General features: G+C 37.5%; 1 protein-coding gene across 3 annotated transcripts in view; it reads left to right on the plus strand.

Moving 5' to 3' along the window:
- CCSER1 (coiled-coil serine rich protein 1) overlaps window positions 1-26,976 on the plus strand; it is a 1,466,148-nt gene that overhangs the window by 879,726 nt on the left and 559,446 nt on the right. For all 3 annotated transcript variants that reach the window (XM_073638131.1, XM_073638138.1, XM_073638147.1), the window contains exon 6: window positions 16,949-17,156. In XM_073638131.1, the coding sequence (XP_073494232.1) occupies window positions 16,949-17,156 (208 nt within the window). The remainder of the gene's footprint in view (window positions 1-16,948; window positions 17,157-26,976) is intronic.

Raw genomic sequence — 26,976 nt, forward strand, 5'->3', positions numbered from 1 at the left:
AAGTTCTGACTCCTCCTAGCCACCATGGATGGAGTAGGGGAGATTATTTTTCTAAGAATCGGATCCGCCTGGTGGACTTTCCAGTGTCTGGATAGTATCTCTCTTAAATCATCCCATCGATCACTATAAGTGGAAATGAAACGCACCTGATTTTCGCATTTTTTATCCTCATGCCCACCATAAATTAGTTTTTCTCTGGGTATATGTCGAGCTCTTTTGTATCCTTTGGTGATAGTACGTCGACTGTATCCCCTGTCTAGAAAACGATTTCCTAGATCTACTGCCTGGTTTTCAAAACCAGTGTCCTCTGAGCATATTCTTTTGGCCCTCAAAAATTGACCTATGGGTATTCCCCTGATAGTCGAAGGGGGGTGTGATGAAGTTGCATGGAGGAAAGAATTTGTGGAAGTTGGTTTCCTATACACGTCTGTGATAATCCTACCATCCTCAGAGACTCCAATTTTCAGATCTAAGAAATCCAAATCTCTTCCAAATTTATAGGTCAATTTGATGTTGAGATGATTATTGTTTAACCTAGTCATGAGTACCTCCAGGTCCGCAACTGAGCCCTCCCATACAAACCAAATGTCATCAATGTTCCGCATCCAGCCCTGTATGAGGTCAATACCCACAATGTCGTCCACCTGGAATATGTCCCTCTCCCACGCTCCCAAAAACAGGTTAGCGTATGAAGGGGCACAACAGGCCCCCATTGCAGTCCCCTGCAATTGGAGATATGTGTTATTATTAAAAGTAAAGATATTATGTTTTAGGACATACTCCAAGAGTGTGAGGATCAACTCCACCAGGGCCGGACGCAGATTACTGGATTTTAAATAGAAGGCTGCTGCTCTTAGTCCATCTTCATGTTTGATAGATGTATACAGGGCCTCTACATCTGCGGTAACCATAACCATGTTTGTATCTAGGTAGAGATGATTTAGTCTCTGCAGAGCTGCTGTGGTGTCTTGTATGTATGACGGTAGGGAGGGCACCAATGGTTTTAAATAGTGATCTATAAACTGAGAGATGATCTCACACAAACCTCCATTCCCGGCTACTATGGGTCTGCCTGGGGGATCAATTGGGTTTTTGTGTATTTTGGGAATGAGGTAAAAAGTTGGGAGTTTAGGTTGTAATTTGCTAATGCTATCCAGCATTTTCCTAGGAATAATTCCGTTGTCAAAGGCTTTTTGTAAGATAGATATTAATTCTGATTGAAAATTGATAAGAGGGTTAAAACTTAATTTCTTATAGCACTGAGGCATATTGAGAAGAATGTATGCTTGTTTTTCATACATCTGAGTGGGCCATAACACCAGATTTCCCCCTTTGTCAGCTGATTTAAAAATGACATTATCCAGGGAATTTAATTCTGTAATTGCCTTCATTTCTTGTACTGTTAAATTAGAGGCCCAACCAGGTTTATGGCCCAAAGCCTCAATATCCGCTGTTACTAATCTAGTAAATACTTCCACTGCCGGACAAGTACATAATGGTGGAAATTTTTTTGATGTGGAAAACAGTGATGATGGAAAATCACTCACCTCATCATCGTTACTTTCCTCCAGTAGGGATTCTAATGCCTGAAGTGCCTCTTTTTCTTCTAAAGTAGAGAGAAAATTGCTAGGTTCATGTTTAGAATGTAGTTTTTTAAGGATTAATTTCCTTGCAAACAGATGTAGGTCTTTTACCGTCGTGAACGGATCTAAATGAGATGTGGGGGAAAAGGTTAGCCCCTTCTGTAATACTTCTAATTGGCAGGGTGTCAAAACATGTTCTGACAGATTGATTACCTTTTGACGATTGTCATGGGTCACCTGACCTTTAGATCTAGTGAAGATATCTGGAAGACGTTTGGCAGGTCCACCGCTCACACCCACCACTTCCATACTGGAGCTCTCATTATAACTTGATGACACATCCGTAACCGATGGACATGAACTCACAGAGGAACTTTTGCCGGAACCCCTCGCCTTTTTTACGTTCATATTCCTATGACCGGTTTTATTATTCTGTTTATTTTGCCAGCGGAAGATATTACCACTGTCATAGTCCTTACTATCTCTCTGATACTTTTTTAGTTTATTAGAACTTATTTCTTGTTCCCATTTGTCCACCTCTTTGTTGATCTCTACAATCATATTATCAAAATTGTCAACCGGAATATCTTTGATTAAAGTTTTCTCCAGCTCCTCGATTTCTTCATCAAGTTCCTTTAAAGACATAGAATTTTTATCAATAATAATTTGAATGAATTCCAAGGAACACGAGGTAGCTGCTGAAATCCATCTTTTAAGCAACGGTTCTTCGTCTAATTCAAATGAAGGAAAAAGCTGAACGCGTAAACCTCTTGGTATAATTTGTTTGTCCATATAATTTTCTAAAGAGGACCTGTTCCACCATAACCGTGTCTTCTTATAAAGTACCTTCTTATAATGTTTTATAAGATCCTTATAATTAGTAGCTACATCCGGAGTAACACTGACCCCACAAGGTCTCAATGAGAACTTCGGTTTTGGGTCCTTTTTGTAGCTACTCGGAGGGTGTTTTTTAATTATGGTATGCATATACTTTTTAATAGATGTTGTGTATGTCTTACGTTTTTATTTTTGTTATTTCTAGTACACATACCCATGGGTATATATTATGCTGATGCCGCTCGGATGGGAGCCCGTTTGTCTGGTTTAAGAGCAGGACCCTGTTTGAATCCAAGCCATGGAGAATGTTTTTGGGATGAAGATCTCTCCTCCTTCCCTTTTCCCGCCCTTTGGTACCTAGATGGGTCTCCCGTCTTTTCCGATGAAGATTTCATTGACATCGACCGGCTATGGACTTTTGGTTGCCCTTCCCCCACCCCTTCCCCCCTCCCTCCCTAGCCCCCCCCCTCTCTTTGTCCTTTCCTGCTTAGGTCCCTCCCCCCCTTTTTTTGTTACTCCCCCTTTTTTTTTTTTTTTTTTGGCCTTTTATTACATTTTTGCAACCTTCTATTCAGGTCTTAGCAATATTTATATATGTGCTCACACTCGTCACTCCACTTTTTGTCCATTTTTAACTTTTATCTTGGCTTATTAGCCTTTCATGGGATCCTCCATAGATATATTTTTTGGAGGCTTTACAAGCACCTTTGTATATGCACTTGCACTTTTTTGATGTCCTTACATGCTCCCCCTAATAAATATATTTCAATTACACGTTCTCTCTGTATTTTCCTTTTAGGCACTTGGCACTTTAGTAGTTTTGACCACCATTTGCATCTTTTGCACTTCACTCTATGGCGCGTATTCTATTTCTCTGTTGCCGGGATGTATTATTATTGTACATTTTATACTTTGGGTCCATATTATCTAGGGCTGTTTTGTTGTTTTCTTTTATTATGTATATATTTAATATTTATGCTTTTTATTTTTTAGATAGTATATTAGTTAACATGGACATTTTCCATGTTTATAGTCTACATGGCCATTAGACACCTTTTTGGGTTAGGTGTATTTGACTTTACATTATCCTCATGGTCTTTATAGGATTATATATGATGCACACTTGGGGTTTGGTTTACATTGTACAGCACTATATTATCTTCTTTTTTCTATTTAGATATCTTATCCAATGTCCGCCCAGCCTATGTGCTATTCAGGGTTACCTTTCACGCTTGTTTTCTATGACACTCACATCTGTTCTTGTCCAGCGTCAGTACGCATGCGCTGGGTCCTTATCCGCCGTGACTTCCGGAAGTGCTTTTTCATGTGACCGCTGTGTGTTCCACATGCGGTTCACCGAGCACGATTCCGGAAGTCCATTTTACAGGAAGGAGGGACCTGGCTGCACGACGTCAGCGATGACGCAGGTCAATCACATCCCGTCCCTGGCATGATTCTATTGGTCGGTAGGGGGGGCCTCCCTCCTTACCCATTGGCCACTTATGGCATTTATACCCACACACACCCTCCCCTGGTATGACACGCCCCGAAAGAAGCGACATTGCGAAACGGCGTCCGTCAGGTGTAGGGGGAGGACACTTTGGTCTGAGCTTGTCAGGATCCACATTTTTGTTCAGGTATTTATGTTTCCCACTAGGCTTCTTTTCTGCCTCAGCGATTTTTTGCCTTTATTTTCACTCTGCATTTATTACAAATCTGCTGGTGTTAAGTTCTATATTAGCCTTATTGGGATTTAATATACATTTAAGTAGGGACTACTTTCCTTGCCGCACATGCGCTATACTAGGATTCAGTAGTCCTCCTTTTGGTTTATCTCCTTATCGTTGGGATTTTACCTAATTATATGTGTGATCCTGTATACATATTTATGTATCACATATGCTAGCTGTGGATCTTTCTGTGTTTTCCATTCCCCCCCTTTTTTTTTTTTTGGAGGTTTTCCCTTGTCTAATTTTATGCTTTTTTATTTTTTTGAATTAATAAATATTGTTTTTATATTTTGTCAGAATCTCTTCTTGTCTGGCGGGTATGTGCCGCCACAGACTCTTTTGTGTTATTATAGTTTGGAAGCTGTCTGATCTGATAGTTTGGGACTACATTTGAATTAATGATGTTTTCTGTTTTTTGTAAACAGACGGTCCGACGTACTGGTATTATGGACTTTAAAGCCAGAGAGAATTCCTGGCGATCTAAAGCCTCAGATTTGTTTAGACAAGGGGCCTCCGGTGTTACTCCGGATGTAGCTACTAATTATAAGGATCTTATAAAACATTATAAGAAGGTACTTTATAAGAAGACACGGTTATGGTGGAACAGGTCCTCTTTAGAAAATTATATGGACAAACAAATTATACCTAGAGGTTTACGCGTTCAGCTTTTTCCTTCATTTGAATTAGACGAAGAACCGTTGCTTAAAAGATGGATTTCAGCAGCTACCTCGTGTTCCTTGGAATTCATTCAAATTATTATTGATAAAAATTCTATGTCTTTAAAGGAACTTGATGAAGAAATCGAGGAGCTGGAGAAAACTTTAATCAAAGATATTCCGGTTGACAATTTTGATAATATGATTGTAGAGATCAACAAAGAGGTGGACAAATGGGAACAAGAAATAAGTTCTAATAAACTAAAAAAGTATCAGAGAGATAGTAAGGACTATGACAGTGGTAATATCTTCCGCTGGCAAAATAAACAGAATAATAAAACCGGTCATAGGAATATGAACGTAAAAAAGGCGAGGGGTTCCGGCAAAAGTTCCTCTGTGAGTTCATGTCCATCGGTTACGGATGTGTCATCAAGTGATAATGAGAGCTCCAGTATGGAAGTGGTGGGTGTGAGCGGTGGACCTGCCAAACGTCTTCCAGATATCTTCACTAGATCTAAAGGTCAGGTGACCCATGACAATCGTCAAAAGGTAATCAATCTGTCAGAACATGTTTTGACACCCTGCCAATTAGAAGTATTACAGAAGGGGCTAACCTTTTCCCCCACATCTCATTTAGATCCGTTCACGACGGTAAAAGACCTACATCTGTTTGCAAGGAAATTAATCCTTAAAAAACTACATTCTAAACATGAACCTAGCAATTTTCTCTCTACTTTAGAAGAAAAAGAGGCACTTCAGGCATTAGAATCCCTACTGGAGGAAAGTAACGATGATGAGGTGAGTGATTTTCCATCATCACTGTTTTCCACATCAAAAAAATTTCCACCATTATGTACTTGTCCGGCAGTGGAAGTATTTACTAGATTAGTAACAGCGGATATTGAGGCTTTGGGCCATAAACCTGGTTGGGCCTCTAATTTAACAGTACAAGAAAGGAAGGCAATTACAGAATTACAATCCCTGGATAATGTCATTTTTAAATCAGCTGACAAAGGGGGAAATCTGGTGTTATGGCCCACTCAGATGTATGAAAAACAAGCATACAGTCTTCTCAATATGCCTCAGTGCTATAAGAAATTAAGTTTTAACCCTCTTATCAATTTTCAATCAGAATTAATATCTATCTTACAAAAAGCCTTTGACAACGGAATTATTCCTAGGAAAATGCTGGATAGCATTAGCAAATTACAACCTAAACTCCCAACTTTTTACCTCATTCCCAAAATACACAAACACCCAATTGATCCCCCAGGCAGACCCATAGTAGCCGGGAATGGAGGTTTGTGTGAGATCATCTCTCAGTTTATAGATCACTATTTAAAACCATTGGTGCCCTCCCTACCGTCATACATACAAGACACCACAGCAGCTCTGCAGAGACTAAATCATCTCTACCTAGATACAAACATGGTTATGGTTACCGCAGATGTAGAGGCCCTGTATACATCTATCAAACACGAAGATGGACTAAGAGAAGCAGCCTTCTATTTAAAATCCAGTAATCTGCGTCCGGCCCTGGTGGAGTTGATCCTCACACTCTTGGAGTATGTCCTAAAACATAATATCTTTACTTTTAATAATAACACATATCTCCAATTGCAGGGAACTGCAATGGGGGCCTGTTGTGCCCCTTCATACGCTAACCTGTTTTTGGGAGCGTGGGAGAGGGACATATTCCAGGGGGACGACATTGTGGGTATTGACCTCATACAGGGCTGGATGCGGTACATTGATGACATTTGGTTTGTATGGGAGGGCTCAGTTGCGGACCTGGAGGTACTCATGACTAGGTTAAACAATAATCATCTCAACATCAAATTGACCTATAAATTTGGAAGAGATTTGGATTTCTTAGATCTGAAAATTGGAGTCTCTGAGGATGGTAGGATTATCACAGACGTGTATAGGAAACCAACTTCCACAAATTCTTTCCTCCATGCAACTTCATCACACCCCCCTTCGACTATCAGGGGAATACCCATAGGTCAATTTTTGAGGGCCAAAAGAATATGCTCAGAGGACACTGGTTTTGAAAACCAGGCAGTAGATCTAGTAAATCGTTTTCTAGACAGGGGATACAGTCGACGTACTATCACCAAAGGATACAAAAGAGCTCGACATATACCCAGAGAAAAACTAATTTATGGTGGGCATGAGGATAAAAAATGCGAAAATCAGGTGCGTTTCATTTCCACTTATAGTGATCGATGGGATGATTTAAGAGAGATACTATCCAGACACTGGAAAGTCCTCCAGACGGATCCGATTCTTCGAAAAATAATCTCCCCTACTCCATCCATGGTGGCTAGGAGGAGTCAGAGCTTAAAAGACCTTCTGGTGCATAGTCATTACGCCCCTGTGAAGAAATCCACAACACAGGGCCTGAAAATGGGATTTTTTCCGTGTGGTCTATGTAAAGCCTGCCTCAATCTGAATAAATCGGCCAGTTTTGACAATTTCAATGGAACTAAGCATTTCCAAATTAGGAAACACCTTACATGTTCGTCTAAAGGAGTCATCTATTATTCTACCTGTCCATGCAATCTGATTTATATAGGTCTCACAACGCGTGAATTGAAGGTAAGGGTTAGAGAACATGTTAGAGACATTGAAAAGGCGATCACCGTAGAGGATTGGAAACTGTTAAAAACATTACCACGTCATTTTAAGATGTATCATAATTGCAATCCTGTTGGCCTGAGGGTCAAATGCATCGACCAAGTGACAATGGGAGTAAGAGGGGGTGACCTAGGTAAACTTTTGGCACAATATGAGAGCCGATGGATCTACCGTTTGGGTACACTGACCCCACAAGGTCTCAATGAGAACTTCGGTTTTGGGTCCTTTTTGTAGCTACTCAGAGGGTGTTTTTTAATTATGGTATGCATATACTTTTTAATAGATGTTGTGTATGTCTTATGTTTTTATTTTTGTTATTTCTAGTACACATACCCATGGGTATATATTATGCTGATGCCACTCGGATGGGAGCCCGTTTGTCTGGTTTAAGAGCAGGACCCTGTTTGAATCCAAGCCATGGAGAATGTTTTCGGGATGAAGATCTCTCCTCCTTCCCTTTTCCCGCCCTTTGGTACCTAGATGGGTCTCCCGTCTTTTCCGATGAAGATTTCATTGACATCGACCGGCTATGGACTTTTGGTTGCCCTTCCCCCACCCCTTCCCCCCTCCCTCCCTAGCCCCCCCCCTCTCTTTGTCCTTTCCTGCTTAGGTCCCTCCCCCCCTTTTTTTGTTACTCCCCTTTTTTTTTTTTTTTTTTGGCCTTTTATTACATTTTTGCAACCTTCTATTCAGGCCTTAGCAATATTTATATATGTGCTCACACTCGTCACTCCACTTTTTGTCCATTTTTAACTTTTATCTTGGCTTATTAGCCTTTCATGGGATCCTCCATATATATATTTTTTTTGGAGGCTTTACAAGCACCTTTGTATATGCACTTGCACTTTTTTGATGTCCTTACATGCTCCCCCTAATAAATATATTTCAATTACATGTTCTCTCTGTATTTTCCTTTTAGGCACTTGGCACTTTAGTAGTTTTGACCACCATTCGCATCTTTTGCACTTCACTCTATGGCGCGTATTCTATTTCTCTGTTGCCGGGATGTATTATTATTGTACATTTTATACTTTGGGTCCATATTATCTAGGGCTGTTTTGTTGTTTTCTTTTATTATGTATATATTTAATATTTATGCTTTTTATTTTTTAGATAGTATATTAGTTAACATGGACATTTTCCATGTTTATAGTCTACATGGCCATTAGACACCTTTTTGGGTTAGGTGTATTTGACTTTACATTATCCTCATGGTCTTTATAGGATTATATATGATGCACACTTGGGGTTTGGTTTACATTGTACAGCACTATATTATCATGACATTTTCTGCACTTGTGCAGAATCATCTCAAGTGGTGGTGATCTGAAGATATGGTGAGGACCAGATGGGTGATGTGGAGAGGACAGAGAGGTGATCAGTAAGGTTATTATAAATATTTTTTTTTATTCCTTAACCTTTTGATGGCATTTTACGGTTGTGAAAAATGGCGGTCATTGGAGGCTAATTTTGCTGGATCCGCGTGGAGGCAAATTACGAAAAATCTGCATTTTGGCAAATGTGGATTTTTTGTAAAATTTGAGTAGAATACAGTTCCATTCAAATGTATTTGTTCATCTCTAGTGTCAATGGATTTATACTACAGTGTAACAAGAATTGGTATTTTCAGACTTTTCACAATAGCCAGTTTTCTTTACAGCTCAATATTTTATATGCATAAACGTAATGGCTGCTGTCTTCCTAATACCAGGTTATTATTGTTGGCATCTGTTATTTTCTTGTGTGTGAACATTTGATGCAGTAAATTCATTCTTTGTCTATCCTTAACTGTCATTTATATGCTTATACATTGTAATCATGTGGGTACGTACACCACTGGATCTACTTCTGTCATAATAGGATTAGTCTCATAACATGTCATATTGAAAATGACAGCTTAAAGAAAATGCGAAAAATGGTTGAAAACAAACTGCAAGCAGCACTTTAAAAGAAGCAGAATTCTATGTTGTTTGGTAAACCATTCTGATGGATCATGGTATGTCATATATACTATGAATGGATTATGCTGCAACTCCCTCTTATATTATTTTTGCAATTTCTTCTCTTTACATCAAGAATATTCCTAAAACAGTACAACTCTGGCAGTATGACAATTCCTGACAGTTTTTCCATGTTAGTAAGCCATTAAATTACAAGAGTGTAATATCTAGCTTATATCGTGCAGATGCAGATATCAGAAAGTTTAAGAATCTCTCAGTTGACCTATTTTTTGTGGACTAATGTTATCCAAACTCATTGATAGGAGCTGGACAGATGATGTCAGGGGTGAGAAGGATCAGGAATGTAGAATTACAGCACTTGATCTTTTTGTGTCCAAAGCAGATAAACCTTGGCCAGAGGTGTCTTTACCTACGTCTGAAACTCGTCTGCTTTTTTTAATGGTGTTGGAGTGATTTTTTAGGTTTTGGTATATTCAATAAATATTTTTTAAGGATCCATCTTGCTGGATCTTTTCTACCTTTATAAGTACCATTATGTCTCTTTAATTGAATGGCTTATAATTATTGGTGGATTGGTAATTAGCTCAGTACCTTACATGCATCCTAATAAACAGTGGGAAAGTGCTTTACAGATGACATTGGGCTGTTTGCTTATTGTGTACCTTGGACAACTGGATTGGTCCTTATGAACAGTTAATTATTTTCCTGTTTTAGTAACTATGCTTGAAGCCCATTGTGTTAAATGGAATAGAAGATAGAAGACATATTGTATTTTTAAAGCAGGAGTCATAAGTTCATATTAAATCATTGTGTGAACTGTAATTGTCCAGGACAAGTGTGAACAGACCTAAAATCCATGAAAGTCAATGAAATTATTAAATTGTTGAGCAGAGCTCCTCTGCAAACCATCCCTTGTATTTCCCTTGACCTAACTGCAATTTAATCTATGATTGATATGAGCAGGAATAAAAAGGGAAATAGTTTTACTAGAGTAGTCTCAAGTCCTAAACATTAGGTGTTATCTTCCTTAATGAGGTTGTGTAAAAGTATGGAAATTAGCTGATTGGTATTCACTGCTTTCTAACTCTACTGTAATTAACATTTTCCATAGCAGTTGTACTAAGAGTGTTATTACCGTCTACTTTAATAATAAAAGAGAACACAACACATTTTACCCTATGGGGGCTATTAAAGATTAGGAATTTTACATTTGTGATTTAGATTAATGACCTATTCTGAAAATGCAATCTTAAACTTAGCCGGTTCATAACTGGGCCATTTTTCCATATTCATGATCACTAACTTTTTTTATTCTAACATGCGGTTTAAGATCTCTACATTTTTGTAGAGTTGTTTGGACATTCAAATATTTTTTTGCCTCTTTGTTTTATGATATGTGGGACTAATTTTGGTGTCATTTTTTAAAGAATACTTATCTTCCACATTTACTTATTTTACCATACAAAAAGCCACAAAAATACATTTTTAATTTGTGTTCACCTTTTGGTAAAAACTATTTTTATATATCAGTCATGTGAGGGTGGATATTTGAAAGGAGGAGTGCTAAAAAAATATTCAGCCTGGCAGTGGAATATATATATATATTTTTTTTGTGATTTTGTTTTATTTATTTTTTCAAGCTTTATAATTTGTCAATTATTTTTTATCTTGTACTTAACATATTTTGCCCTTACAATATCATAAAAGGGCTTTTGATGGTTGTGGAGGGCAGGTTCAGCATTTAAAGGGAATCTGTCAACAGGTTTTTTTCTAAGTAATCTGAGAGCAGCATGATGTGGCTGATACATTGATTTCAGTGATGTGTCACTTTCTGGGCTGTGTGGTGCTATTTCAATAAAAACAGTGTTTTAGCAACAGGAGATTATTACTAAAGCACTAGGTGCCTCGTGCCTTCTAGTCAATTCTGACCCCACCACTGATTGGCAGCTTTCTGTGTACACTGTACATTGAAACAAAACTGCTAATCAGTGGTGTGGGTGGGGTTATACAGAGCTCAGCATTCTGAGAAATGATAGATCTGCAGCAGAGAAAACTGTGATTATATAAAAATGACAGCATGCAGACCAGCATGTGGCATATCACTGGAATCAGAGTCTCAGCAATACAAACTACATACTGTAGATAGTTTGATTTGAAAAAGGGGTTGTTTTGAGCTCTAATCTATATCTACAGATCCAGTACTCAGCACAGCCAATATCAAAGATCTTGTAAACAATGAAGACACAACACATGTTAGAATTGCATGGTTTCTTCAATCTGCTGTGATTGTGCTGGGTTTAGGGCTTCCACCAAAGAACAGGTCATCAACTTTAACCCCTTAGTGACCGGACCAATTTTTTTGAAATTTGATTTGTGTCACTTTATGTAGCAATAATTCTGGAACGCTTCAACATATCCCAGTGCTTTTTAGATATTTTTGTGACACATCATACTTTATAATAATGGTAAATTTAGTTTGATATTTTTTATAAATAAACACAAAACTTATCATAAATGTAACAAAAATTGCAATTTTCAAACTTTGAATGACTATCCCTTCAATCCACAGTCATACTACACAAAAAAACATTAATAAATAACATTTCCCTCATGTCTGCTTTACATCAGCACTATTTCTAAAATGTTGTTTTATTTTGTTAGCATTTTAGAAGGTTTAAAATGTAACAGTAATTTTTCATTTTTTCAAGGAAATTTACAAAACTTATTTTTATAGGGACCTATTCAGCTTTGAATTGACTTTGGGGGTCCTATATATTTGAAACCCCCCCCAAAAAATTAAAAAAACGCACCCCTCAACGTATTCAAAATGGCGTTCAGGTAGTTTAGTAACCCTTCAGGTGCTTTTCAGGAATTAATGTAAAGTGGCTTGACAGGAATGAAAAAGTTTATTTTTACAACCTAAATTTTGATAACTTCTGAACAGGCCGCTATAGCCGGCAGAGTCTAAGGATGTTTTTTGGCCATTACCTGCCATGGCAAACATCAGGACCACACAATCAAGATCTCTGGGTGACAATGGGGTTAAAGAGGGAGCCCCCACACTCTGTTAACTATTTAGATTCTGTAGTCACTATTGACAGCATCTAAGAGTTAAACAGCCATGGTCGCTGCCAACACTGATCATGGCTGATGCAGCAAGTTGTCAGCTATAGTGTACAGATGACAGCTATAGGATTGTCACCTGTCGGGGGATGCTAGTCTCTTATATCTTAGGTCAGTGAAATGAAGTTTTGGTGGTCACTAAGTGGATAAAGTACTGAAAAACCTCTTCAATGTTCTTTTAAGTTTATATTATTGCAATTATTCTGGGATATTTAGTCAAGGATGGCAAAGGTGGTTATGACCATAGCGTTCTTCAATAAGATGTCTATTTTATCTTATTGTCATATGCACAGATGTAGCCATGATTAGCGTAACATATATCAGAGCTCAGTCCTATCAGTGTAATTTGACACCTTACTCGACATCAATCAATAACTTGTGGGACGTTATCTTAATCCTCCTAAGTGAGATGATCTTTGAGAAGATAAGAAGAAGGTGCGTTATCAAGTTAAACTTGGCTACATCAGTATGCACATATCCTATTAGAAGCTCTTCATACTTATCAGCTGCCGGCTTTAGGTCTAAAGTATAAACCACGTTGGTAATAAGTGTAATACTTACTCATTAAGACAATTTCAGATAAAATATGATTTGAAATAATGAATACAATGAGATCTAAAGTGATTTGACTGGCAAATTATTTAGATATAATGAAGTAATCAAGCTGTGATTTAGCCGTGAATGTATTTAGCATTTTAGATGCCTAAATTCTGTATCTCTAGCTATTTCCAGCATTGTGAAATTGTTTATAGATGTGAATATTGTCATAAGCAGTAGAAATAAAGCAAAATGACAACAAAGGCTGCATCTGTTGTTCATTGTCAGTCATTGCCTTGTCCTCTGTAATCATAGTTATGTTCGGGCTTTTGTTAAATAACACCAGCTCCATGCAAATATGTACTTCAGTAACAGCAGGCAGCTCATTGTCTTCTTCTTTGGGTCCTTTGTAGTATTAACAAATGATGCCTTTTCCATATGCATTAGTTGCTTTTCATATTGGATCACTGCCTAATATGGCTTCTTCATGGTCCCACTTAAACCCTCTTGTGTTCCATTTATGTCCAGATCACACATCTTCTATTGCCTTTTTATGTGGTGAAATATCTTTCTAGCTCATCCTTTCCGAAATGACAGACTGTGTCACCGTAGAAGCAATTATGTAAATTACCATACACAGGGTGTGCAACAGAAATGTCCAAGAAAACTGGCATATTTCAAATATAAGCAAATAACTATATTTTATAATACAAAGATAAAAAATATTGAATATTTAAATTAATATTGCTAAAAGATATCAACAGCACAAGCTCACAAGTACTGGTAAGCCACAATATTAGGATGACTTATTTATGGTAGCAATAATAATAATGGCAATATTAATAATAAAAGAAGATCTGTTAGAAATCTAAGTCTTTCTTTGTCTTTCTTTTTTTTAAAATAGTGATAGAATATTTCTACTGATATAATAAACATATTTATAATATGTTCGACTTAAAATTTTTTTACCAAGTTTTTCAGTTATTGCCTATCTACAAGATACTTAATAATTGCTGATCCCTGGGGGTCAGACCATTGGCGCTATCATAAATCCTAGTGGAGCACTACACAATTCATTGTTCAATGGATTCTTTATGGTTCTGTACTCGGCAATCTCAGGCAGTCCTATAGACAATGAATTGACCGTGATTCGCTGTACTTGCTTTTTTCTGAAAGTCCCATGGACAGCTCACTAGATCCACTTTTCACTGCACTATCCCATAATTGAGACCTCAAAATTGTTTTTTTTTTTGTTCATTTGTATTATAAGGAATATCCCTGTAGTTTGGCAGGAGAAACAGGAGAGGAGTTTTCAAATATGTCACAAATATTGCTACATTTACCCCCCAAACTTACATCAGTGTAACAAAATGATGAATATAAAATCTGCTACTATAACTCATCCTATATGGCTGTCCATGCTTCATCTTCTATCTTTGGACTTGAAAAATTTTGCATTGTGTTGGCAACAAGTTTCACATTATCATAAACATTTCAGAATTATCAAGTTCATCTATTTTGTTTATTGTTGATCAGTCCAATTTGATCTTTGTGATAATGTGTGCCTATAGTTAATAGCATTGTATTCAGATTATAGTATGGAATCCCCACCTCACACTCTCCTGTTTTCTTAATTATAGTGAAATTCTGTTAGGCCTTCATCACATGTACCTGTTTCTGGTACGTGTGGCATCCGTTTTTTTCAACAATATTACGCATACCCATTATAATAACCTATACTGCTATGCACATGTCCTTGTTTCTACATGGACCGTGTGTCCATGCAAACTACATGGAGATATATCGTTTTTTTTGTGGCAGCATAGATGAGAAGGGTCAATACAAGTCTATGGGTTTGTGAAAAACATGTACAGCACACGGATGGCACCCATGTACCATTCGTGTGCTGTACATGTTTAACATTGCAAAGTATAGGGAAAGCTGTGAAATTTCTTTATTTATTGATTAATCCATGAAAACACTGATGACACACTATGTCAGGAAATCTGTTGCCTTCTACAGTTTGACCACTAGTGGCTGCTATTGTTCACTTTAATAATTGTGCTGCAGTTTCACTCCTTACCACGGGAGGCTGCTGTTCTGTTCTACAATTGCCATTTTCCATGATGGCGGATTCTGAATCTATAGAATCCATCTTCTTTTCTGTTTGGGCCTACTTAAAGCCGCATGGATCTCTCACTCATTGCTTGAGTATTGTCTAGCTGTTAGCTTAGCTTTAGTCTTCAGCTCCTGAACATTCTTACCCAGTCTGTTGTAATTTAACTTTGGATTGTTTCCCACAACTCCTTGCTATCTCCAAGAACTTCTTCTACCACTTGCTGTTCCTGCTTGTGCTCCTTCAGCCACTGATTTCCAGCAGTACTACACCAGTATCGCAACACAGCAATGGTAAAAACAGACACACTAATGACGCACTGATGGAAAACACTGATGACACACTGATGGTAAAAACAGACACACTCATGACACACTGATAGTAAAAACACACACTGTTGATAAACACTGATGATAAAAACAGACACACCAATGACACACTGAAGAAAAACAGAGATGGCATCAGTACTGGTTTTTCACGTGCATGTTTAAGCACGGACGTGTGAAGAAAGCTTTATATTGAGATATATACATATAAGGTTTCTGATGCAAAAGCAAATTAACTGTAGTAACGAGTGCCATTACTCGTTTACTTTCATTTTTACTTAGCAGAGATTGAGAGGAGGGGTTGTACAAGTGATCATCCATGCCTTCATTTGCTTCTTGTCCTCTCACACATTTTATATTGTACCATTTACACTTGCGTCGATTGTTGTGCCAAAATATGGTACAATAATTGAGCTGTCAATCATTGCTCTGTGTCATAGTGCTTCTCTGTAGTTTGGGGAAAAGGGGTATGGCTAGGATAAGTGATACAATATTCTAAATATTTAAAGATTTTGGAGATAAGCAAATCTGCTGAGATCTGAATTCTGCAGATCGCTAGAATTTGGCCTGGAAATTTGATTTGCATCAAAGTTTTATTTAATGCAAGCTGAATATTCATTATCATGCTCAGGGCTCTCTCTAAACCCCAGCGAATAATAATGGTATCCTGTATTTAAAAAAAAAATAGAATATTCACCTTGCCCCTCACCTCTCCCATCGCCACTGCTAGCCGTATGGTCCTCCGTGCTCTGGCCTCTACTTTCCTAAGTCATCCAGTGCATGAATCTTCCTTCGCTTTCTTTGTTTGACACAGGGGCTTCAGGTACTAAGTAGACCTCAGACACCGCAAAGTCATGTGTGACATCACAACATGCGCCGAGATGTGTGTGGTCTAGTTGAAGCCGGAAGTCCTAGCGTTGAGTGAAGAATGTTTGGCAGGATGACAGGCGCTGGAGAATGTTGAAATAAAGAACAAGACCAAGCAGAGTTCCAGATGTTGATGATGGTGGAGCAGGTGAGTAATGAAATTATTATTTTTTTTTAACCCTTTCCGGTTCCACTAAAATCCAGCAAAATGGCGAACAGTTAGCCATGAACAAGGTGAATTGCAAAAAACATTGGGTTCAAAGTAATCCAAAGTTTTTGTAACAGTCAAGGAAAATTAAAGTTTTCATTGAATAAATTTGCTTATCTCTAAAATATATACACCACTGACATATGCGCTATTTATGTTTTATAACCAGTCTGACATGTCTGGTCAAATTTATCATACAAATGCACAATTTGAATAAATTTCCATCATTTTCGCCAGCTGTTAAATGCATGCCTTTTATGACAGAATTGAAAAATCTATTTTCAGTATGTTTATGATTATATTTCTTATTGCCAGGTATTTAAGTTTGGATGTTATTTATAACAATTTCTCCATTTATTTTCAGAAACCTCTTTCTACATTTGCCAAAAGACAGTGATCCAGACGATACTAAGTGCCCTCGTGTTTGCCAAGTGCCCAGCAGCCCATCTGTGGAATGGCCCTTTACACAGGAAGATTGTACTGGCTTGGAATCATTGCCATTCAGATTGATGATGCAAGACTGTACATCTGTAAAGACATTACTGCTCAAAATGAAGAGGATCCTGCAAGAGGTAATGACTTCATTATCTATGAGATTCATAACTCTCAGTGTCAGTGGGTTGGTTTATGGAATTATAGAAAAAAAATGGAAAAGTAGTGAAGAGGAAGAGAATTTAATATCCTGTCTGTAATGTGGGGAATTTAATATAACTGCAAAGAATAAACACGGTGTATTGCTGAAGCAGACATGCAGACCAGGAATATCTGAGAAAGACTTCTCAAAACTTTCTTTTAGCAAGATAAACTTTCAGATAGTTGATATAATTATAAGCATTGCATAAAGCCATATGTTCTATGAGCATTACTGTCAAAAATGTGCATTACTAATTCATCAGTCTTCCTATCTTCCTGAGAAATAAGAGGATATGTCATGGCAGCGGATTTGTAAAGCATTATTGCTAGGATAGAAAAAGATAAAAAATAAATAGAGGAAATGAGACAATAAAAGGTTTTGCTTTCACAATAAGAGAAAAGGAAATAAACATAAACATGGTTGTATCGTAGTAACTTTGCAATTTGAGAGGTAACATGCAGGACAATTTAAGAAGTTGAAACAGAGTTACAGTTAATTTAAATAAATAATTTTTGTACTGTGAAGCTGATGATGCTGGTGATTAATTTGGATAAATCACGGAAGCAATTTGTGGATTTTAGTTGTCACTTTTTGAAAGCCATAATGTGCTACATCAGATAATGCAATTATAACTTTAGAGTTCTTACTAGACATTAGCTTTGCTAAGTATTGCAGTCCATCACTCACGTTGTAACCAAGGAGTTTATTAATGTGTTTTTCCCTGTTGGAGCGGCACAACTTTCTTCGCTACATACTTCAAAGATTCTGCAAAGCATTTATAGCTAACACAATTGTTTGTAATATAACAATGTTTGTGACAGGGTAACTAACGACAACTGATTGAATTGTTATCCTAGAATGACTGCTTTTATGCATTATTTAGATGGTCATTGTCATTTCAACAAACTTTGCATAAATCAATTGTACAAGCAAATATATAATTAACTTTCAATCATATTTTTTCACAGAAATTTGCTCCTTTTTCCACTTAAAAGCTGCTGATTCGCATTTCCATACCTCCCAAATTCATCATTCACTCTGAAAAAAAAGCTAACATCCATCTCCGTTTAAACAGTACGGGTTGTCTGTTTTGCACAGATCCCATTTCTTGCCACCAGTTTGTCATGGATGACACTGGAAAGATCATGTAGATCCCACCGCCATCACCAGTTTGTCAAGGAGATACAACTCTTCTGCCTCTTATCGTCAGGACAATTACACAATTGACCGACGCATGATGGATGCAGCCGTGGCTGCTTCCACTACTAGGCCAGCTATTGGGCAACTCACAGTGAGTGTATGGTATGTACACCTCCGATTCCAGCTCATGCAATATATATATATATATATATATATATATATATATACCCCAGTGCGGTCATTGCCAACTCCACTATAACAAAAAGGAACTACTAGCTGCCACCACCAATCGTTTATGCTGGCCAATTGGACACCCATTACAGGTAGTGTCGGGCTTCAGGTGTGTGGTTAACAGAGCAAGAGGAACAGAGCTATTCAATTTTATATATGTAATCAGGAAAGGTAGGCAGTGTTTATAAGAAAAATATACAAAGATGATACAAAATGGGAAAAAATTAGTACGGTATATACAGTTACATAAAATAAAAGGGATAACAAACGAAAATTACTAAACCTGTGTGACGGAAATGGCAAATAGCTTAGCAGAGGGAGGAACTCCTTAGGGAAACGGACAGAACTACAGCAAACTGTACCTTCCAGTACTGACAAAATACAAAACCCCAAATTCAGCTTTTTATTAGATCAAGGTTACGTCCATAAAACTCCCCTTGTTGAGCTCATATGGGGGCTGGTTGTGGGATGTGCTAGGTCTGTTATAATTTTATGATATCCCTAACTTTCAGGATATCTTTGCCCCTGGAAGTCCCAAGCAGTAGATATAGTTGTCGTGTTTCCTATCACAATTTTACCCTTCTATAGAGATGAAACATGGCATTGATTGCATCATCCACCGGACAGATATTAAGTTGGAGGGTTTAGAATGTCCCAATGGTGATGTAAGTGAATGCATTATGTTTGTCCCTTTGCTACGACACTGAAAATATATCTAACATAAATATCAGATCGATGTAAACCCCAAAATTCAACACTGACCACCTGCTCTAAAAAGTCTGGGGACCAGTTCTTTGAACAGAGGAAGCTCATGAAATGTAGTTTTCCACCTCTGCATTAACTAATCCCAGTCTTGGTGTCTGGTTCACATAGCAGATCTTTGCTGTAATTACCTGTTATTGCCTGCTCATGATAGGGGGCAACTTATTTCAATGAAGGTTGAAGTGTCAGCTCTCTCTCACTTCCCCAGTTATAATTAGTTTCTCACTTCCCCAGTTATAATTAATCACATATGTTCAATGTGATATATCCCCTCTCTGGAGATGTCTTTATGGATTTTTTATTTTTCTCTTCGACACTGGTTCAGATAATTGCTTGCTCATATCTGTTTTTCTTACAGCGACCACACTAATTCCATGTTACATTGTTACATAGTAGTAATAATAATTATAAGAATTAAGAATAATTATTATTATTATGTTTTTTTGGATATGTAGTGCCAACATATTTCACAGCACTTTAGAATTCAGAGAGTACAGATGCAAACAGTATCCGACATTACATAGCAACAGACTAATTGACAATTCAAATAAGAGGAGGGAGGACCTGCTCTCAAGAGCTTAAAATCTATGAGGAAATAGGGGTGACACAAAAGGTAAAAAGTGCTGATATCATATGGTCCAGCCATCTACTGGGTGGGCCATTTATATTGATACACCTAAATTAAATGGGAATGGTTGGTGATATCAACTTCTGTTGATATCACCAACACCACACCACACAATCAAGAAACGAGATGTGCAGCATCATAAAAAATGGATACTGGAAGCCTGTGCTAGCATTTCTTCTGTGGTGTTGCTATCAGTGTGTCAAGAGTGGGAGAAGAGGGTTGCATTGACAATCCAACACAATGGGCAGCACTTTGAACACATTTTATAAGTGGTCATAAACTTGTAAAAAACTCATGAAACAATAAAGTTATGTTAAAACCAAGCACACCATTGTTTTTCTTATGAAATTCTCAATAAGTTTAATGTGTCACATGACCCTCTTCCCATTGAAAAAAATAAAGTTGGATCTAAAATGGCCGACTTCAAAATGGCCGCCATGGTCACCACCCATCTGGAAAAGTTTTCCCCCTCCCATATACTAATGTGCCACAAACAGGAAGTTGATATCACCAACCATTCCCATATAATTTAGGTGTATCCATATAAATGGCCCACCCTGTATATAATAAATAATGGTATCCAGTATTTATGTAAAGGTGCCTGGATCAGTCACCAGCCAGTATCTGTATATGTTCAGAAACAAAGTGCTAACGTGTGGGAGAAGATTCTGAGGATAATGTAGGAAGAAAGAACTGAGAAAAGTTAGATTAATGTTCATCTGATAGGCCTGACTAAGGTATGTTTTTAGAGAACACTTAAAACTAGGCACTGGGAATTAACCAGATTGTCTTGGGTAGTGCATTCCATAGAATTGCTGCAGCATGAGGAAGGTCTTGGAGATGGAAATCGGAGGTTTGGGCTAAGGAAGATGTTTGTCTTAGGTTAATTTTAGATCATTAACAGAACAGAAAGCATGAGAAGTGAAGTAGCCAGAAATGACAGAGGAGATGTAGGATGATGCAGCACTGTGGAAAGCTTTTTTGAGTGAGTGTGATATGTTTATAATATATTCTATAGCGGATGAGCAACCATTGCTATGACTAGCACAGTGTTGTGCTGGACAGAAATATTAGCCTGGCTGCTGCTTTCAGAATTTATTGGAGAGGGGAAAGTTTTGTGAGAGAAGACCAATTATAGTCAGTTGTGGTAATAAAGAAGAGAATGAATTAAAGCAACACTAAGCGTTCCTGATGTTTTAAAAATAAGAAAAGCTTGTATACTGAAGATAATTTTGAGGTGCAGGGGACATGACTGTGTGAGTGATTGGATAAAGGGAATTAAGGAATATATAACCCCAAGACAATGGGCATACTGCCTGGGAGGTTTGTAGAGATTGCAAACAGAAAAAGTTCAATTTTGGAAAAATTCAGTTTCAGGTAAAGGAAATATATGAAGTTAAAAATAGTCGACAGACAATAACTGGTATTTTGTAGTAGTACAGGTTTGATGTCAGGAAAATATATGTATAACTGCGTGTGATCAGCATATAGATGGTACTGGAAACCAAATCTGTAGTTTGTCTTATAGGGACTGTAAAGAAAGAAAAGAGGGAACATAGACTGAACTCTAAGAAACCCTGTCAGTAAGTGTAAGAGGAGAGGAAGAATTGTCAGCAAATGAGATACTGAAAAAGAGGTCAGAGAGGAAGAAAAAGAACAAGTAGAGCAGTGTCCTCAAGGTCTGTAGAGCAGAGCATATAGAGGGGGGGTGGTAATATGACATTATATGAAATGTTGTAAAGAGATCCGGAAGAATCAGAAGAAAATAATGACCATTAGGTTTAGCTGATTGTAGATCATTAGAGAATTTAGAATGGAAAGTTTCTGTAGAGTGTAAAGAGCGAAAACTAGATTGTATAGTTGCAAGAAGAGAGTTATCTGAAAAACAGCATATTACACAAAAGTAGACCATGCATTACAAAAGTTTGAAGATAAAGGGGAGATTACAAAATGTTATTTGCAGAGCAGAATGGGTTTAGAGATTTTTTTAGTAATGGTGTTATGTCGGCCATGGATACCTATCTCATAGAGTTTTCCACCATCCCCTCAGTCTCTACCGTATGATAGGTGATCATTTTCTCATACATTCAGTACCATACTCTCTTTTGATTTTCTTCTCTTTAAGGCCTTTGCTTCTCTGACCAGGACACTGCACTCAGGCATTCTGCCCACACCTCTGGTGTTCCATCTAGGATGAGATCTTTCTATATAACAGTCAGGCTATACTTTAGGTCCACTCCACATCCACTTACACCAACACTAGGGAAGCCTATTCACTTTGACGCTGAATCTAAAGAACTCACGTCCATCCTACTGTCTATTGCACAGAAATCAGCCCAGACTACAATACCAGTCCAGCCTAGACATTGACTCTACTATCAGAACAGACTCAAGGTCTACAGGGTAACCAAACCTCAATGCAGTCATCTATTAACCCAAATGGGTCCATCTTAACCACCAAGTAAGCCATAGTTACAGACAAACTTGGGTATGAACACACCACACTGGCTCTGTTAGCAAGTTATTTCTCACATCTACAGCAAACTCCACAGAACTAACCATTTAGCCTTATTGCCTAAGCAGCTATGTTGCTTCATATTCCAAGACTAGCTCAATCTCCCTCTCAGTTCAGACATCAATTCTTTGCAGGCCTTTTCATCCCAAATCCTGACCTCCTTTACCTCCTCAGCAGCCAAAGCCTTTCTGTTTTCTTTGCCCCATCATCTTAATCATCTCGAGTAAACTTGTATTACTTAAAGAAACAGGAAATACATAAAGGACTAAGAGGCAGACAATAGGCTACAAGCAAAGGATGAAACACAGATCATATTCCTTACAAACACCCACTAGTTATTACTACATTGATGCTATGAGGAAATGACTGCCTGCAGTGATGCATTTTCCTACATAGCCTCACATACATTTCATGTCAGAGACACTATAAGAAGTACAACACCCTTTTAAATAGGCATTGGTAAAATGGTTTGTGGAATGCTAAGAGGATATTTCATTCACCAAGTTTGATTCAAATTTTAATTATTTTGCACCCCTAGACATATATGCTATATATTTCATTCCCGGTTAGAAAAGCTATTAAAAATGCAGTCAATGTTAAGAGATAAATACATATAGTTTCATGACAGCCTTCACTAGCTTGTCTCCCGGCTAAGTATAACATTTTAATATAAATGTTATATTTGATTTTCATGTCTGTCATGCAATAAATGTACAAATCTTCACAAACAGCACATATTTGAGCAAGTATGACCTGTGGATACAAAGTGCTACTTTTTTACTATCGAAAGTAAGTGGGCAAGTGAAAAGAATTAAAAATATGAGAAACACATATTAAAGAAAAGGTCAGTAAAACTGTTATAGATTTGAAGACTGCTGCCTCCAAGGAATCATACAATTTTAATTTAAAACAACAAAAAGTTCAAGTGTAGGAAACTCGTACAGAATCTTGCTGAAAAAAAAAGCGAATAGAAATAAAAGATCAGCAGTTAACATTGAGATACAGAGAGGATCCATTGTGAATTAAAAGTTCGAAGAACACAATTTATTCCTGGTCCTAAGATAATAATCTCTGTTTCTTTCATTTCTTAAGTGAAATCTGACACTTTGTCAGTGCTAGCCACTTTTTTTTTCCAAATCGCACAAGTACAATTTGTACTGTACTCAGACACACAAGAACAAAGGCAACAAAAGACTCTTGTAAGACAATTGTCCTTTCTAATAAAAGTCACTATTTTTGACTAAGGATCTTTCTAGTCCAAAGAAGATATAAAGAAGTAAAGCTGTGGCCCTGTTACTAAACTTCTTTAAAATTCTTCTGTAGTGAATAAAATCTTTTTAAACAACTGAAAGGCTATGGACACGTTTGACGTGGAAAAAAAATAATTTAAAATTCTTACTTACAGAATGTTAATGGTTTCCTTTAGTAAATAATATTGCAGTAAGTTGTAATCTGCGATCTTCATTTCTTCATTAGTTTTCAGACTTCATGATATTCAGCCTGATTCAAGTTTCATATTTTTCTCTTGTGGGAGTATCCCTCAATGTAATAAAGGCTGGATGTGTGGTCTGTGCACATTTAGGTTGCTGATGACTTTATTAGCTCCTACATCAGCACAGCTTTTATCTTGCATTTATTTTCTCTTCATTAGAGATGAGTGGATCTTTTGAAAATCAAATTTGCCGGACTTTCCCAAAAGATTAGATTTGTGGTGAATAAATTGGTGCGAATCTCACTACCATAAAGCTTGTAATTGCTCAGCAAACACACCTGTAGAATAGGAAGAGAGAGGGTGAGAGAAAGAGATCCCCACTGACCATAAGAGCTTACACTTTACAGGCGAGATATAAAGAACCCCATTGACCATAAGAGTTACAATCTTAAGTAGTGAGAGAGGACCCAGCTTAGCATAAGAGCTTACACATTACAGAAGAGATTAGAGAGAAAGGACCCCGCTAATCATAAGAGCTTACACTCTTCTGGAGAAAGAGACAGAGAAAGAGAGGAAATTGATGACCAAAAGAGCGTACATAACACAGGAGAGAGAGAGAGGAATATATTGTCCATATGAGCTTACAGAATACAGGAGAGAGAGAGTGGAATCTGCTGACCATAAGAGCTTACAGAATACAGAAGAGAATGAGGCTCCTGCTGAACAAAAGAGCTTACAGAATACAGAAGAGAAAGAAGGAGGACCCTGCTGACCATAAGAGCCTACAGAATACAGGAGAAAGAGGACCCTGCTGACCAATCAGAGCCTACAAAATACAAGAGAGAGAGAGAGGACCTTGCTGACCAAAAGAGTTTACAGAATACATGGGAGAGAGAGGACCCTGCTAACCATAAGAGCTTACGGAATACGGGAGAGAGAGGACCCTGCTGACCAAAAGAACTTACAGAATACAGGAGAGAAAGAGAGAGGACCCTGCTGACTATAAGAGCTTACAGAATACAGGAGAAAGATAGGACCCTGTTGACCATAAGAGCTTACAGAATACAGGAGAGAGATAGGACCCTGCTGACCATAAGAGCTTACAGGAGAGAGATAGGACCCTGCTGACCATTAGAGCTTACAGAATACTGGATAGAGAGACTTACACTGTAACTCTGAAGATAGAGAACGACTCTGACATACAAACTGTTCTCCACTGGGAACCGCTGATCTGTGATAGCTCAGGTTCTGATAACCATTATAGCTGCAGGGCATTATGGAGAAGCGCACACAGCAATGCAAAAAGACATTAGCCCACTCTCTAATCCTTCAACAGTGTGGGAAACGGCGCTGCGGAGGTTATTTTTTTGCAAACCGCAAATTGAATTTTAAATGTTTGAATTCATGAGAAACTCAGGAAATTTGACTTGAACTCAACTCCTCAAATTGATCTACTCATCTCTAATCTTCATGTGTGTTCCACTTTGTTTGTATCATGTTTTTTCTGCCTCCCTGGGATAGGTTCTCAACACTGAGAGGTAGGAGGCAAGAGGAGAGTCATCAGCAGCAAGATCATCTGTTCTGATAGATTCAGTTTTGAAAAGCACTAAACTAGTTAAAATGCATAAGTAGCAAAATAGTAAAAAAATGTAATGAAGGCTACATAGAAAGTTGCTTAACTTTGCTTTTAGGAAGTAAATAACAATAAAAAAACTTGTACAATGGTGTGCATAGCCTTTGAAAAATCTATAAGCTGAACATAAAGAGTTAAACTACTGAGTGTAAAAATCTTCTACCATAGTAATAAGAGAATAATTATGCTTATTAGATGGTAGACACAAAATTTAATTACCAAAACTCAAATTATAACCCAATGTAGCAATAGACAATAAAGAATTTGGAAGCAATTAGAGCACTTTAGGAGGGATGCTAGATAATCAGATCATTAAAATATTAGTTATTTTTATGAAACTCCAGCGAAGTCTTCATCTGATGTCTAAATTAGTATTATTTCTATTTTCAATTGTGAGTTAAAGAGTCGAAGAGATCTCAGAGAGCCTAGACATGTATACAAACAGTATGCTCATTTCTTTTTGATGGAAGTTGCTATTACATTGTGGAAACATAAATACAATTTCCTCAGATTCCCAGATGTTCATCTTACAATTTTTGAACATTAATGTAAAATAACAGATCTATACACTAACAAAGCTACAATATAACTACATATCTCAACTTTTCCCAATGTTGCATCGTCTGTTTTTTTAAGATTCCCTGAAGGCATAAAAATGTTACAAATGTGTAAAGCTCAATAACTCATCTATCTTAGATCATGAAAACATGTTTTTATTGTGTCTTTTTAGTGTAGAGCTTGTAATATGGTTGTGTTGCTTAAAAAGTCTAGTTTGAGTATGAGTGTCATATTAAAGGTGCATCAATTATATATGAATATGATTTGTATGGGTCTGACAGTAGGGTTTACCTCTTGCTATGATAAGTGTATATTGTTTCTGGTCGATGATTATATTCAAGATTTTTGCAGAGTAGTGATAAATGAAACATGGATGATTTATTGATTTAGGGCTCACACAAGCATATAACTTGGATGAGTGCTATCTGATGTTTTATCGGCTTGCACTCGGACCAATATTATACTATGGGGCAGTGCTGGTCAGTGTTTTTTTCTCATGCCAATTTGGCATGAGAAATAAATTGCAGCACGCTGCGAGTAGTTCCACAAATCGAATCACGCACACCCATTCAAGTCTATGGGCGCGTGTTAAACATCGGAATGCACTTGGACGTCATCCGAGTGCAGCCCGATTCCCACAGACAATGGAGAAGATTGAGAAATTAAGTGTTCCATCTTCTCCACACCTGTGATACAATTCTATCATGTGGGAGAATCAGATCACAGTAAACTGACACTCTGTTTCATTTACATAATCGAACTGATTGTGTCACACTAGATAATTTTTGCTTGTGTGAGAGAGCTCTTGTTTTGTAAACTTTCTCCCCTTTTCTAACCTAGACACTTGCTAGTCTTATAT

Source organism: Phyllobates terribilis, unplaced genomic scaffold, assembly GCF_046119375.1.
Source record: "Phyllobates terribilis strain yellow unplaced genomic scaffold, ASM4611937v1 Scaffold_1__5_contigs__length_1240528914, whole genome shotgun sequence".
Classification (NCBI taxonomy): domain Eukaryota; kingdom Metazoa; phylum Chordata; class Amphibia; order Anura; family Dendrobatidae; genus Phyllobates; species Phyllobates terribilis.